This window comes from Schistocerca serialis, chromosome 1, assembly GCF_023864345.2.
Source record: "Schistocerca serialis cubense isolate TAMUIC-IGC-003099 chromosome 1, iqSchSeri2.2, whole genome shotgun sequence".
Lineage (NCBI taxonomy): Eukaryota > Metazoa > Arthropoda > Insecta > Orthoptera > Acrididae > Schistocerca > Schistocerca serialis.
Window position 1 is genome coordinate 1,187,363,032 of NC_064638.1, and position 15,790 is coordinate 1,187,378,821.

At 38.3% G+C, this 15,790-nt stretch overlaps 1 protein-coding gene across 3 annotated transcripts in view; it reads right to left on the reverse strand.

Moving 5' to 3' along the window:
- LOC126418823 (CDGSH iron-sulfur domain-containing protein 2 homolog) overlaps positions 1-5,963 on the reverse strand; it is a 104,020-nt gene extending 98,057 nt beyond the window's left edge. The window contains exons 1-2 of one of the 3 annotated variants that reach the window (XM_050085794.1): positions 5,039-5,299; positions 4,850-4,941 (exon numbers count right to left, since the gene is read on the reverse strand). In XM_050085794.1, coding sequence (XP_049941751.1) covers positions 4,850-4,941; positions 5,039-5,135 — 189 coding nt within the window. In that variant the 5' untranslated portion in view covers positions 5,136-5,299. Of the gene's footprint in view, positions 1-4,849; positions 4,942-5,038; positions 5,300-5,825 lie in introns of those variants that run through there. The other 2 variants (XM_050085804.1, XM_050085783.1) reach the window with 2 other exon arrangements.
- Between the last annotated feature and the right edge of the window lie 9,827 nt (positions 5,964-15,790).

A 15,790-nucleotide genomic window follows, 5' to 3' on the forward strand; every position in this document is an offset into this window, starting at 1 on the left:
AAACTGAAAACAGAACTAGATTAATGAAGAAATTCCAAAAATTAACCAGGCTCATTTTCATAAAGTGAAGTTGGCACTTAATAGTTAGAAACAAGTAATAAAACTAAGTATATGTTAACATGTTGGGTTTGAGTGTTATGAATCTAAGGGATGAACTACAGCATATGATTCGCAAGTCAGTGCTGACCAGTGAATACTCTTACATTTCCATGGCCTATAAATTTTATCACAAAATAGAGAATCACAGGAAATTCTTAATTTTGAGAAACTAATGGCACAGTCCATATCAATTCAGGCAGGCTAGGGAAAAACCTTACCATCACAGTCTCTGAGGGTATTGATTTTAGCATATGTTAAAATGAAAGACCAAGTAATGAACACATTTTTTGTTTTCTCCAAAAAAATTTCTGCTCCGGGATACAACCCTCCAAAGATGCGAATTCTGGAAAAAAAATTAAAATGCTGTATCTCTGGAAAAGTTCTATATATTTTGTTGGGTTTTTTTATTTGAAAGATAATTGCTTTATGATTACAAAGAAATCCTTCATTTGAACTTATCTGTCACAGTTTTTTTACTACAGCACTCAGAAGTTTTTGTAGTTTATGTAAAAAATTTTTTTCTAAAAATGCCAATCTGTAAAATTTTGATTTTTGTTCTGTTGATTATTACTATATAGTTCTACATTCCCTGAAAGTGGGAGCTTCCACTTTTAGGTTGAACAGGTTTTATAAACAATTTAAATTTTTGCCAAACATAAAACCTGTTTTATTACCACATTATCACATAACAAGCCCCTAAAAAATCAAAACCTAGCCTTATTTAACATAATTTTAGTTTTGAAAGATGAGGAAGAGACATTTTTTAGGCATTTTAAATGGTTCCAAAATGTGGAAGGTCCTTTATACAACTTCTGTGCACTGTTTTGTACTGAAATTAGCCAGTCAATGAACTAAAAATGTTTTCCACAGCTTTAGTATCTTCGTTTGATGTAGAGTGCTGCCTTCCTGTTTAACCAATAGGAAATGGAGCACTTACAATCTTCAAAACATTGTGAACAGGAAGTGACCATTGATGGCATTTTTGCTGTCCTTCAGCTGGAAACCTCTACACAGCAGCTGGTCCATACATTTCACTACAATTTCATTTAAGTCATAACTGGTGTCTATAATTCCTGCAATCCACCAGTCAGTCATACACACATGCCACAAACATCCCCTTCTCAGGTTGTAAATCTGATCATCATCCTGTTTCTGAGGAGTTGGCCAACGGGCCGAAATTTCCTTTCTTGCTCTTTAAAGTGCATGCAATATGATTTTGCCCATCACTTTGAGTCCAAGAATGTGTCTTCTGAATTCCTTTCACAGGAGTAGTTTGTATGGACATTTTTTTTTGTTTTCTTATCACAGAATTCTTCGAATTCCTCTTTAGACAAAATAATGAGAGTTGTGAATGTGTAAGATTTCATGACTCTCATAAAATCCTCAGTATTCTGAATTGCAGCTGAATTGGTCTAGAAAGATTATGTTTTGTAGCATGGTGCTTCAGCAGGCCTCTTACACCATCACTAGGCCCCTTCCCATGAGCAGTAGCACTGTATATCCAGAAAGTTGACAAGCGACTTAATTCAAACAGCTGGTAACAATTTTTAAAATGACTAGGAGCACCATCAGAAATAATTAAGAACTTCTCTGCCCGTGTTTGCAGTTGAATTTTGTGCATTGCTAGTGAAGTGTGTACTGACTCATGTCCTGTGTCACCACTTATAACTGCAACACTTGTGCTCTTGTTTTGAAAATTTGTCACTCCTGTAAAAATTGGAACCTAGTCATTACTCCAATGATCCCTTTGTACTACTTGTGGGAGAATTGCAGACCAGTTCTCAGCAGAATCACAGTGAAGCACTAAACAGTTTTACAGCCTGTACACCCTTTCACTACTGCAATGTGTTTTTGCAATTTCTTCAGATGCTTGTGTGTTACTGCTTTCACTGACCATTTACCAAGTTCATCAATGAACCTGTGAAAGGCAACAGTTTTCTTAATTTATTTTCTTCCCATGTCGCATATGTAATTTCTGCAGAGTTATCGGCTGTCTTCCAGGCCAAGTGTCTAAAGACAGTCCCCCCTTTCCAGGGCAGTCACCATATTCTTGAAGCAAAGAAGTCTCTCACTTTATGTCACAGACTACTATTGACTTAACATGCCCAACCAAGGTGTCATATGTCACATGCTCCAGGAAGTTCTTCAAAGTTACCACAAAAAATTCAAAATTCGCACAATACACACAGACAGACATCTCTAGGTGGATGTGGAACTACCTACTTAGGTCTTAGTTAATGAAATTATTAAGTTTGCTCTTATAATTTGCAAAATTTTCTTTAATACTCCAAGTCGTGTATCTCCTCACTTTCAAAACTTTTTGACCTTCAACTATTACTGTTATAGTGTCTTGTTGGCACTCTTGCGAGAACAGCCCCATTTATCCTCCAGATAAAATGACTGCACAACTTTGGACTTTAGCTGCTTCTACAGGATGACCATAATGGGGATCCAGTCTTCCAAAGACTCCTTTTACAGACCTCACATTTCTTGACTTGTCTACCTTGTACTGATGGAATGTGGTTCAAAATTGTTTTCTTTGAAAATGTCTCTGGAATAATAGTTAAAACTTGCACCTTTTCATTGTAGGATGAACACTATTCAACATCTGAATTGATATTTGGGTAAAATTCCTGGCAAGGGTGCTTTGGTTCATTTTCTTCTGAAGATGGAATTTCTACTTTGAAGATTGTGGTCAGTGTTGCTGTAGTGTATTTATCCATAGCTTTAGCAATTTCTCAGCACTTTCTTGATGCATAGAGCTTATGACTCACTAACCATGGTTTGTTAACAGGACTAACCTATGTAGTTGAATGATTCCGGGTATTTAATTCTTTCTCTATTGATGCAAAATTGCATCATCTGCACCATGGGAGGCTTCACCTTGTTCAGATACTATTGCTGTTATTCTGTCAAAAAATTTAAAACACAAAAAGTTGTCACTGGAAACATCTTCACTTTGAAACGGTCTTCAAATGAGAACACTTATTCTCAGCCCAAAAAAAGTCTTTTGTCTGTCAGATATCACTATTTTATGGATATGCAAATAGGCAGCACACTTCACTCTCCTGTGGCCCCAGTCAGAAGACATTCCAAACCATCCTTTTCGCAAAACATGCTGTCACTGTGTCAAATGACGAATTCCTCGTGAAAACTTCAAACTCACTGGATGGTCTCAGATTTCTAAAAGCCTCTTCAGTAAACAAATTAGCACTGAACAACTACAATACAGAAACCAGCAATGAACAACAATGTCAAAGAAACTACAACAAAGTAAGAAATATCTGCAACAATGAAAGTGATAAGAAATAACTGCAACAAAGACATTAGTAAGGAAACTCAGTGAAAACATACATTACCCCAGAAAGTTAAAAAATGATTTTTAAAAAGAATGAAACCTGTCCAACTTAAAAGTGAAAGCTCTTCTTTACAGAGAATATAGTACTACATGTTACTACTAAACAGAAAAATCCACCTTTTCTGGACTGACTTTTTGAAAAACAATTCTGTAAATTAGAAAAAAATTGAAAAAGTAACAGTAAAAGAACTGACAGATAAGACCAAACAGAGGATACCATTGGAATCAAAGCAATTATCTTTCAAATAAAAACCTAAAAATATCTAGAACTGTTACAGACACAGCATTTCAAAAATTTTCCGAAATTCACCTGTTCAAATAGGTGTTCACAGTGTCATCTTTGGCGGCCTGTATCTCAGGACAACCATACTGACCTTTTGTATAATCATATACTATATGTTAACTTTTGTGTAATCATTTGTACCACAATCTGTGTAACTATATAACTACTGACCTTATGTATAATCATTTGTATAACCATCTGACGATGCCTATAGAACAGAACAGTTGTCTACAGGCAAATATTAAATGAAATATGAAAGTGATTCATTGATATTACAGTCACACGTACTCCTAGGATAGGAGAAAAATGCTGTGGGAATGGTAAGTCTTTCTGTGAAGAGGAAAAATCAAAGCCCATATCAGTTTAATTCTGTAGAATATAATGTAAGCCATAAAATCAATTGCAAGTCCAAAAATAAACCTTACATCATAAGACGAAAACAAACACATTAAAAAATACTTATGACCATACCAGTTAATAGTAATAACTGGCAACAAGTGATAGTGAGCTCATGAAATGTAGTACTAAGCAGAGGCTGCCAAAAAATAATGGTTCAAATGGCTCTAAGCACTATGGGACTTAACATCTGAGGTCATCAGTCCCCTAGACTTACAACTACTTAAACCTAACCAACCTAAGGACGTCACACACATGCATGCCCAAGGCAGGAGTTTAACCTGCAACCGCAGCAGCAGTGCGGTTCCGAACTGAAGCGCCTAGAACCGCTCGATTAAAACGTTGAACTTGTCTTCAAATTTCCTGCCTGGGACTTTGTCAACACATATTTAAAGCTGTTCTGTTACATGTTTACTTTTAAGGTACTTGAAAAATGAAACCCACAAGAAAGCTTACTGACACCTCACATAACTAACTCATAAAATAGGGATAATTCTAACAACTTTCATTTGATTTCTAACACAGTATGAGCACGCACGCACGCACGCACGCACACACACACACACACACACACACACACACACACACACACACACTTGCCAAGTGAAATCCTTATACTGACAATAGATAGCAACACAAAATTGCGGATTCGTAACATTCTTGTGGGACTCTTTTCATGTAGCATTTAAAAAATTTGACACCAATGTGCTTACCTTCTTCGAGCCTGGCCCGAAAGCCTTGTAGGTTAGGAACGTTACTGCTGCTATCGACGCACCAAGAGGGATTAGAGTTGTCCAATCGCGAACTGCAAAACACAATGGTGTACATTTACAGGCTTTGCAGTAAAATAAGCATATATTAAGCTTAACCCTGAACAATTTATATGTTCTTTTTACGAGCACCTTCCAATTTGGACCAGCCCTCAAACGTTTTGGGAATTGGCAAATTAGATAAATAAGTCGGTACGGATTCCTTGACGAAATTAGAAACTGGCTCCATTATCACCTTACAATCACGAACAAATATGACACACTGTCAACAGATTACTTATTGGGTGGGTGATAGAATATTTTAAAGTTTAATGTAACATGACAAAACCAGCCCAATTACAACCGCACTTATTTTCGTTGAACTACTTTTATCACCGTGCGTTCCATACTGCCAACAACCGGATAACAAATTTCGAAGATTAAAACTTCCTTACGCGATGGCGATACTGAATGTAAATATTTGTTACTACTAGAAATATTGCACCGCAAACATTTTAATTTCTTTCAAATTAAGAATACTTTTGTCTTACATGAGAAAACACTTTTTGAAGTGCAGAAATCCTTAAACAAAATTAGTGGTTGGGGAGAGGCCTTTTAATCAGATCAATTGCCACCCAAATAATTTTGAGCTGAATCGTTATTACAATTTTCTTATTACTTCTGAAGTAATTAGTCGATGGAGAACTTCAACGATGTTTATATAAAGCCAAGTTCTGATTCGCTAACGAGTTCCAAAAATAAACACTCGTCCAACCCGCGAAATCCATCGTATTCTCGAAGTTATCCCGCGCCTAAAATCTGCAACGTTGTTATTTATCAGCCTACGCCGTAACTTCACATCATTGACAACTGTTTCACATTAAAGCGCAGTGACTTCTCCGCCGTAATTGTATGCTTTTTCCCAAATAAGCTTACTTACATTCCGGCATTGTGGTACACTGGCCTTACACTAACGACTTTCGAATGAGGCACTTTCTACTTTGCCTGCAATCTGCCTATCAGTATACAAAGCAACAAACAAGAACGGCATAGTACTTGCATTTGCCGCCAAAGATATTTCTTCCTTACGGAGTAACATGTGAAGCTTTTCGGTTACCATCTTTGGATGTATGCCATAATTTATCAGTGGTGATTGTTTCGGAAATGTAGTATCCAAATCGTGTGTCAATTATTTGAACTTCACTTTCTTTTTTATGATCAATTTCTTGTCATTTCTTGCTTTCTTTCACCTCTTCATAAAATTTATTTTTTCTTCCTTCAGGCTAATTCACATCTGTTCTCACATAGTTGTACCTGAAACCTCAATTTTAATGTTTTCTTTCTGAAAACGTATTTTCCCCTGCTTCTTCTTTCTTTCTGTTACGTATTTCTAAATGTTTTGCAACTTCTCAGATCTAGCTTTTTTTATAACTACTTGTCCCAGGCATACTATTTTGTTAGCCTATTCTTGTTGATTCTGTACAAATATACAGACAGTATCACAATTATTTTTCATATTGTTCCTACATTTTGATATATTTCATTATTGCTTCTAAGCTTATCGGTTTCTATGATTCTTATTGAATCTAAAATTTTCTTGATGAATCTTCTCTCTGATACTTCTAGTTTATTTATGTATAATTCGATCTAGGTATTCACAACCAAGAAACACTGTAATAAACGTTTCTCCAGTGGTAATATGCACCTTTCATTGAACCTAAATAATCGAAGTTATTCCATATATTCTTTCCATTATGTGTATCCCTTCATCTATGACAATTTTTTCTAACGCATTTTCCTGCAAAATGCCCCCTTGGACTCAAACTTTCAATCTTTTCTATTTTACAATATCTTTAACTAAAAGTTTTATCCAGGATATAGCACAATAAATGCAACCACACAGTGCACAGAAAGGTACTGAATGAATGATAGTTAAAGATGTATGAAATATCAGACTAGTTCAGTGCCACAGCAAAAGGAGACTGTACAACCAAACAAATATATGCTACAGAGGATCCACATTTGTAGATCCCGATTTGCAAAATAGGTAGAAAGTGTACTTCCACAATTTTCTTTAGATAAGACTGAAAAATGAATGTGTTACAATGCGCACAAGAACTCACACACTGATTTTGTTTTCTGCAGTTGCACAGTGTTAAATTAGTTAAACAAAATACAGAAAAAAGGTTGTCACTGGGTCTGGCTGCTATGTGTAGGACCCAGGTGCAGTTTTCAGTAATTCCAGAGTTTTTTTGTGACAGTAGCACTGGGATGGGGGATGCTAACTGAGGAACTCATGAATGAGAAGTAGCGGTTCCAAGGTCTAGAAAGTTGAAATGACCAGGAGAGCAGTGTGCTGAGGCCACATCCCTCCATACCAATAGGCCTCAGATGTCATGGCAGTCGTTTGGTCCTGACTGGGCCAGCGGGGCCGGAATGTGGAGCTTTGCTTTTTCATTACGTTTTTTCTTAGTAAAATTTTTTATTTTTTCTACGGAGATGATTGAATCCATTCTAAGATATTGTCTTGTTGTTCTGCGTGTGCTAGATTTACAGACAGTACAGCAACAACAATTACAATGCAATGTTACTTATAATCTGCCTTGATTGCAAAAATCTTCAGATCTGCAATTTTGGTTACAGGAGTAACCCGTCCACACACAGCAACCTTCATATGCTGCGTCACATTCTTTTCGTTCCAAATCAGTATTACTTTATCTAACATACAATTGCAGAGTTCATAACAAAAGCAACCATTTTTGTCTTCTTTGATTTCATGGTTTCAACGCTTTCTGGTATCCATGCTAGGGACTCACCATTTCCTTTAACCAAATTTAGCAGGTAAAGCCCCTGTCCTGTGTTACTGCAGCTTAAAGAAAAGGTAGTCTCACAATAGCAACCTCTGCCAAAGATGTTTCTGATGAGAAATGGCCTTTGTCAATTTACAAAATCTATTTTTGGATGAAAGTGAGCGACAATTGAAGCTGAATGCATGTTGAGGGCCTTCCTAGTAATTGATGGGGATGTCTCAGTATAGTCCTTGGTTGTCTTAAGGTTCAGTTTATGTGACTCTGAATGTATTCCAGAGACAGTATCCAGTGACCTAAAAAACAGAAACATCAAGAAAATAGGGAAACGCAATAAAAGGGGAGTTGATGGGCAAGGAACATGTAAACCAAATTGATAGAAATGTTCCTCTCAGTCACATTGAAGATGACTGCAGGTAAGCTCTGTTTCATTGTTTCCTTGTCCTTGTTAGTAAATTTTTCCATGAGGAAAGTATGTAGGTGCTTGGTGTGTGCTCCATTGATTCCAGGTCAAAAAGATTGCAATGCTTTCAGTCGACAACAGCTGAACAATTAGAACAACATTTCACACAGTGCTGCACACAATGGGATTGGCCAATGTGGGCGAGTGGTTCTAGGCACTACAGTCTTGAACCATGCAACTACTACGGTCGCAGGTTCGAATCCTGCCTCGGGCATGGATGTGTGTGATGTGCTTAGGTTAGTTAGGTTTAAGTAGTTCTAAGTTCTAGGGGACTGATGACCACAGATGTTAAGTCCCATAGTGCTCAGAGCCACTTAAATAGTGGCAACTATTTATTCACAACCAATACAAAACAGTTACATGTTTGCACCTGTTACTGTCCTTCAAAGTAGTCACCAGCTTTGTGTAGAACCCACTGCCAGCGATGTGAAAGGCATAGTATACCGTTAGCAGTGCCTATTCTGTTGATGGTGTGAATGGAGCGGTCTACTGCCTGTCGAATCTCTGGAACAGTTCTGAAGCGAATGCCACGAAGTGGTTCCTTCATCTTCGGAATAAAATCAAAGTCACAAGGACTTAAGTTCAGGGAGTATGGTGGATGGTACAGTACTTCCCAGTCCCATCGACAGAACAGAGCTACCACAGCTTGCGCTGTATGCACCCTCACATTGTCGTGCAAAACGATGGGTAGGTTGTGGAGAAAGTGTCCCGCTTCTTTCGCAAAGCTGGTCGCAGGTGACGCTCCAAAAACGAACAGCAATACTGTGCATATACGGTCTGCCGTGGAGCAATGTAAAGCGTTAGGATAACACCATCAAAGTCGTATACGAGAATCACCAAAACTTTCACCATACTGGGGCTCTGACGCACTTTCGACTTTCGCGGAGACCCATAATGACGCCATTCGTTGGATTAGCGTTTCCGTTTTGGCTCGTACAATGGAGCCTATGTCTCATCCAATGTTATGATGCAGCGTAAGAAAGCCTCTCCTTCACGCTCATAGCGCTCCTAGTGCGTCTGAACAGCGTCGTTGCATCCATTTCTGCATTTCCGTAAAGCCAAGCGGAACCCATTATCATGCAGTTTTTCGCATGCCCAGGCGTTCCTTCAGGATGCGAAGCACAGTCATAGGCGCTAATCCGGTATCGTGGACGAGCTCACAAATCGTATGGCGTCGATCACTGTCCACTAATGCGACAACAGCATGCACTTCTCCTTCAGAGATGTTAGGACGACCTGCCCAATGCATGTCTGCCACAGTTTGCTGATCTTCTTTGAAGGCCTTTACCCAATGTACCACTGTTCTGTACGGCAATGTCGATTCCCTGCGCGCCTCTTGAAGCCCTTGATGACACTGTCATGCTGCACGACCACTGGCACATTTAAACTTGGTCCAACTTAGTTGTTTCTGTTTCGAAAACATAGTGGCACCGTTACGTTAGACCGCTCGATCACAAGTGACTGTGTTTCACTCGATTGTACACACGCCAGTGACGTGGGACGGGCGAGTCCATTTTCTCGGAGGTAAGGTAGGTATGTCAACAAGGTCTACTATCAGCGACAATAGTAGATTCCATTGCATAGTGTCTCCATAGCAGTGTTGCCACCTAAATATTCATCATATGTAACTTAGAAAAAACGTTTTTACATTGATATGGAGATCGTTCTCCTTTTAACAAAGCCACGTAATTACCAAAATATAATTGATGACAAGATGATATGCAATGATTTACATTTTGTTGCTCCACAGGAAAACGTAGATTTTTGACAAAGACTGTTCTTACTATGAACTCTTCAATTGTAGAGAAATGAAGTCCAACTGTCACCTTGTCTTACACAGACATTTACTTTTATTTGATCTTCATTAATGTATTTTTGTTTTCAGATATTGTATCTTCCCCATTAAAGTTCTCTCCAAAAATAGAGCTGAGCAACATACAAAATTTTTGTATGAAGAATGTTGGGGCTAATGGAGTGCCTCAGTGTTTTTATACATTAAAGCTTAGACAATGAAGAACTTTGGTTCACATTTGTGTATCTCATTTATTTATTGTGTTCAATGGATTCCATCATCAAAGCTAGTATTCACAGGCATAAATGACTTCAGGTACACAATAAAAAAGATAGCAGTTACTACAAACCAATTCTGAAGAATGAGTAATTAATTACCGTTTTATTGTCATTATCATTAAAATGAGCAATGCTACAATCATTATATATCACAAAAAAGAGACAGACAAGCAATAACGAATCTGTTCTCCCAAATATACACAATGTTCAGAAACCTATGACCAATGACGTAGAAAAAAATAGATTTTAATCAAGCAAGAGAAGGAGTTTATCTCATTCTTGGATGGAGCAGAAAATATTATTTTGAATTCAGGACTATATAGTACTAAACATTGAGTATTAATTACCACCCTGTCTGGAATTCATATATGATGACCATGTTTAACACTCAGTCAAACGAAAGTGAAAATTAAATGGAGGTGGGTGAACTTTTACCCTTACAATGAATGGGAGATAAGCCAAAAACTTCCAATTGAGATACGGGATTAAAAACTTGAATGTACACTACCTGACAAAAAAAATATGAAGCATACAGCAGGAGGGGAGGAGGAAGCAAAACTGAAACTTCATTGGTTGAAAGGGTATGTGATGTAACTTCAGTGATTACACAATCATTCCAAATCTATAAAAAACTTGACTGTTTGAATCGACTTAACAGTATGATGTTGCACCCCTACTGGCTAGAGGCATGCTTTGATTCTGTTGGGAAGGGCGTCATGAAGCCATTGTGCCCTCTCCTGAGGCAATTGTAAGTGGTCCTTGATATCGTGTATACTGCCTCTGAATCAGAGCTGACGCCCAAGTTGGTCACACACATCTTCTGCCAGGGAAAGATCTGAAGGTCTCACTGGCCACAGGAGTGTGTAACTGTAATTCATGGCTGAACACATTGCGATGCCTTTCATCAGCAAAGTGCGCTTTCTAGTCACAGCACCCCTGCAAATGCAGCCATTTGTGTTGTGGTGTTAACGACAGCCTATGAATGGGACAGTAATTCTCTGGTCTGGCTGCGGCTAGTCTCTGACCAATGTTGCATTATGATGCCAAACGTTACAAGCAGTCCATTGCTTGTTCGCGGATGGCAGACATGGATGTGAAGGGTTACAATGTGCTTGATGCACTATGTAGTGGTCCTCATTTATGGTAGTGATCAATGGAACCTTAATGACGAGTATTCCTGCCCTCACACACCCATGCAGTCCAGCATCTAGCAACTGCCACACCTGAATGCCCCACAAATCTGGATACAACAAGCTGGCCAAATAGAGTGCACTGGGGCCACTTTCAAACTCGGTGAAGAGCTGAAAACACTGTCTTATAGGAGTACATGGCATCTTTGTGTCTGTCATGGTGATCACTTAAACATCTGAGGCTGTTCATGCCTCTTATATACTCATGCATGTCAGGTAACAACACTAAACATGAATAATACTAGTGTGTCCTGAACGCCATTCTATCTGTCACAGGGAATTGCAACACAAATGGTTTACATACCTGCAGTTGGTTCCTTCTGGGCACTTCATTATTTGTCAGGAAGTGTGGATGTATGTAGCTGAAGACCATGATGCAAAAGTCTACAGAACCATTTATCCAGTAAAGGATGCCAGAATGTTGATGATGATATTATGAAGGTACTTGCCTAGTATCACATATTAGAGTTTCTTCTCATTCCATTCACATACTGTAACATTACGTTTATGTGGGCGAGTTATTTGACCACCTAGGGCTGATATTGATGAGAGACGAATTTGTTGCACAGCTGAAAGCTAGCAGGTCCAGGGCACAGAGCTTGCTGTGGCCAGCTTGGCCACTTGGTTTCCAACCAGCCAAGTGCAGAGGCGAGCAACATCATCAGAAACGAGTAAATCCCAACACTGGGAATTTGGACAGCTGTTACTTGCATGGCCTTTGTGCAACAGATAATGCTTCAGGAAATGGCTGAATGCCAGACAATCTTAAAGATGACTAAGTTACAGCTCTCTGAATTTCAACAATAAGTCACATTTACATATTAAAGTGAATCTGAAAACATCTCCAATCTCAAGAAAACGAGGCACATCTAATGACACAACATTTCACATCTTTAAAACAACGGAAGTTAATATTTCAGAGCAAATAAACATTAAATCAATGAACCTCTGAATTAACAACTTTAAATTGCTTCATTCGATTTCAACAAACGATGTCTCAGATGACAGTGTTGCACTGTAGCTATCATCCCTGAGCGCAACATACCACATCTTTAAAACAACGGAAGTTAATATTTCAGAGCAAATAAACATTAAATCAATGAACCTCTGAATTAACAACTTTAAATTGCTTCATTCGATTTCAACAAACGATGTTTCAGATGACAGTGTTGCACTATAGCTATCATCCCTGAGCGCAACATACCTGCTTCTATCTTATTTATTGATTAATTAAGTATTTATATCTTTTTTATTGTGGAAATGTTTGTTGGAACATTGTATTATCCACATTTACATAACAAATAAATACAGCATCAGTGTCTCATGTTTTGTCATACTTGTGTAGTTATTTAATGAATAGTTTACTGATTTGTCGTTATCTTTATTTAAATATTGATTGCAAGTGCTATTAAGAGACTGTGCTAATTTAAAACTCATCTATTGCATGTGTTAGCGGACAACACAACTGAAGAGAGAAGCAAAAGATGGTTCTGTCGAGAAGGCATAAATAATCATTTAAAAAATATATAAGGACAATCTGTTGTCATTATAGTGAGTGCACTTGTGCAAGAATAATGGCTTATTCATTCATGGACAAACCTTTATTTATGATTATTATAAATTATCTGAGTGTGATAGAATGTTTATAACATTTCTGTATTTAAAAATTGTTGTAATATATTAGTTTGTCTGGGAGGTGATCAGCTTGCATCAGATCATGTTTGTAGAGCTTAAGAACGATATATTTTTGATGTGGATGGCTTCCAGTCAATGGAAAAGCAGAAGACTATAGGAGTCAGGTGGAGACAGACTTTTCGAGCGAAGAGCTCAGGGGAGCTATTCTGGACACTTTAAGTCGAGTGCTGGACGAAGACAGACCTGCCTATGGTAACATACGTATTTCAGTTGTATAAGTGATTGATTCTGGGTTGTTAACAGCTGCTACAATACTTTTCAAGGGACTTTTAAATTTGAGAGATCTGAATTTGCTCCAGAGTAGGACTCTAATTTTTTCCACCTGCATTAAGGAACTGAGGATAGACAGAGTATGAGCTACTGCGACTGAACCGCCGAATCTTTCCATCAGTAAATGGGGTATTTTCTCAACTGACTCGGTTGTTTTAACCCCCTCCACTGATGGATTGACCCACTTCCTAATTCCGTATGTATAAAACCAATACGGACTTGTAGCTGTCACGCCTTTGCGCTTACTGCTACGTATTTTAACCGTAAATAGCTCAGTCCTAATGGTAAGAGGTAGTAGTGAATTCATGTTATTAATATTTGAATACAGCACAGCTGCCACAAGCTCAGTTCACTTTTACTCCACTCCTACCCTCGCCATTGCACCACATTAACTATGTGCTACGTGGACCTTGCTAAATTCACTTGCATGTACATTTTGACCGATACTCGCCAGTATTTACCTAATGATTAGCACACTCTTAACCGGACTATTTCCCAAAGAGCTGTGATGATTGAACGGGTTCGATCCACGGCCTACAGTGCCCTACAGTTCACATGGTAACACTGCCTACCTGACCAACTTAACTTGGTAGTGAGCTTATGTATCCAATCACCACTACTAGCAGCAGTGGATAATCCTATCAGCACGACGAGAGCAGCAGACTTACCGTCGAATCCTCCTGAAAATACTTATAACTACGGTCGCCAGCTCTGAAGGAGCAAAAGAATAAATCAATTTTTGGCTCGTTTCAAAGTGAAACGGCTTGAGTTGAATTTAAACTTAATTCTGAATATTACTATTTCTGATAATTCGAGGTGATTCTACAAAGCAAATACTCTTTCAATTTCTGTGAGTTGGCTTGTTAATTACTACCAAGACTATTTATGCAACTTGGGTTAACAAAATTCTATCCTTCACTTTATGTAATGATTTTGGATATTACTCTTTGGACAACTGATATAGAATTACTTAAGTGACTTTACTTGAAAGGTTATTCAGAAAAATTTAAGTAACTATAAATAGGTGACTCATTCTGGTGTGACCAATGCTCTTTTCAACATTCTTATATGCTAAAGTATTCTACAACAAAAAGAATTGTAAATGAAAGAGGCGATGGTGGCCTCAGTCTGATTTCACTATACTATGTTTGAGGTTACTACACTTTACAATGAACAACATGCGTCGTAATTTTACTCATTACTATATTCTGTCCTCTGTATTTGCATAAAAGAAAACTGGTATTCTCCTTTTACATTTATACAAAGTTCGAATTAACAATTGCAAGCAGTCTTGCCTTGGGTAGACGTGTCGGTGCTGGTGGTGAGATGCATGTGGCTAACGCAGCTCTTCACGCCTCATGCCCTTAATGGCGGCTGGAACTACGAGCCGTAGCACTCGTATAAGCTACTGCACATCCACCATAAAATCTGGACGCAGGAACTCTTACAATCAGCCCCAGTGGCATGGAGGCGGCTTCGATAACCATTCGTCGCGTTTTACTCCACAAACGGCGACGATATTCGCCTCTTCGCTGTTGCACAATCACTTTTGCGTGAGCACAGTTACACACGTCCAATCACGTCAACACTCCCCACGCCATCCCATTGTTCAGTCCCTGTGTCTCCAGCTACCCCTAGCTACGCTCGTATCACCAAGAGTGGGGGCATTCCCCTACCACCTTTTCACTGAAATCATTTAGTATTTAAGAAAATTTATATTTATTACCCTGGAGTTCATACCAGTCATAATAATGTACTACTAGCGCTTTACAATATTAAATTATACAGTAATAACTTATAATTACCAAGAAAAAGAATACATTTGACTCCGAGAGTCTGATAGGTAGCGCTAATTCCCGGTTTCGCCAATAGAAGGCATCAGGGTGCACTCCCTGGCAGTCTCACACCAGTGCGCCCATTTCCGACGCGCGGACTCCAAATTATTGGCAGCCTACCCTCATTTCAGTTCCGTTACACTAACATTCTGTGTATCGTGTGTGTCAATTTGTCAATCATCATGCAGAACTCTAAACTGTTTTGAGCTGGTGAATAATTCGTGTGTTATGATTGCCAAATGGACTTAGTTTTTGCTAGTATTTGATGGTTGTTTAGTTTAGGGATTTTGCTGCCATTCTCATAACGCTGTCAATGTAGCTTTACTGCATTTGATAAGGGTATTTGCTGTCTGTATTTTGACTGAACATCGTAAGACCAATTTACCAATTCCTATTTATTTGAGATATTCTTTCTTGAATAAACAGTATTCAACATAATTCTCTGTCGTCTTCGTCAATTACAAGTGTTAGAATAGAACCCTTTTTATTAAATTATCCATTTATATTTTACTCTGTGTTTCTGTGTATCTAATTAACTCTCAATTCTAGCCAGTGCATAGACTATTTGACCGCAG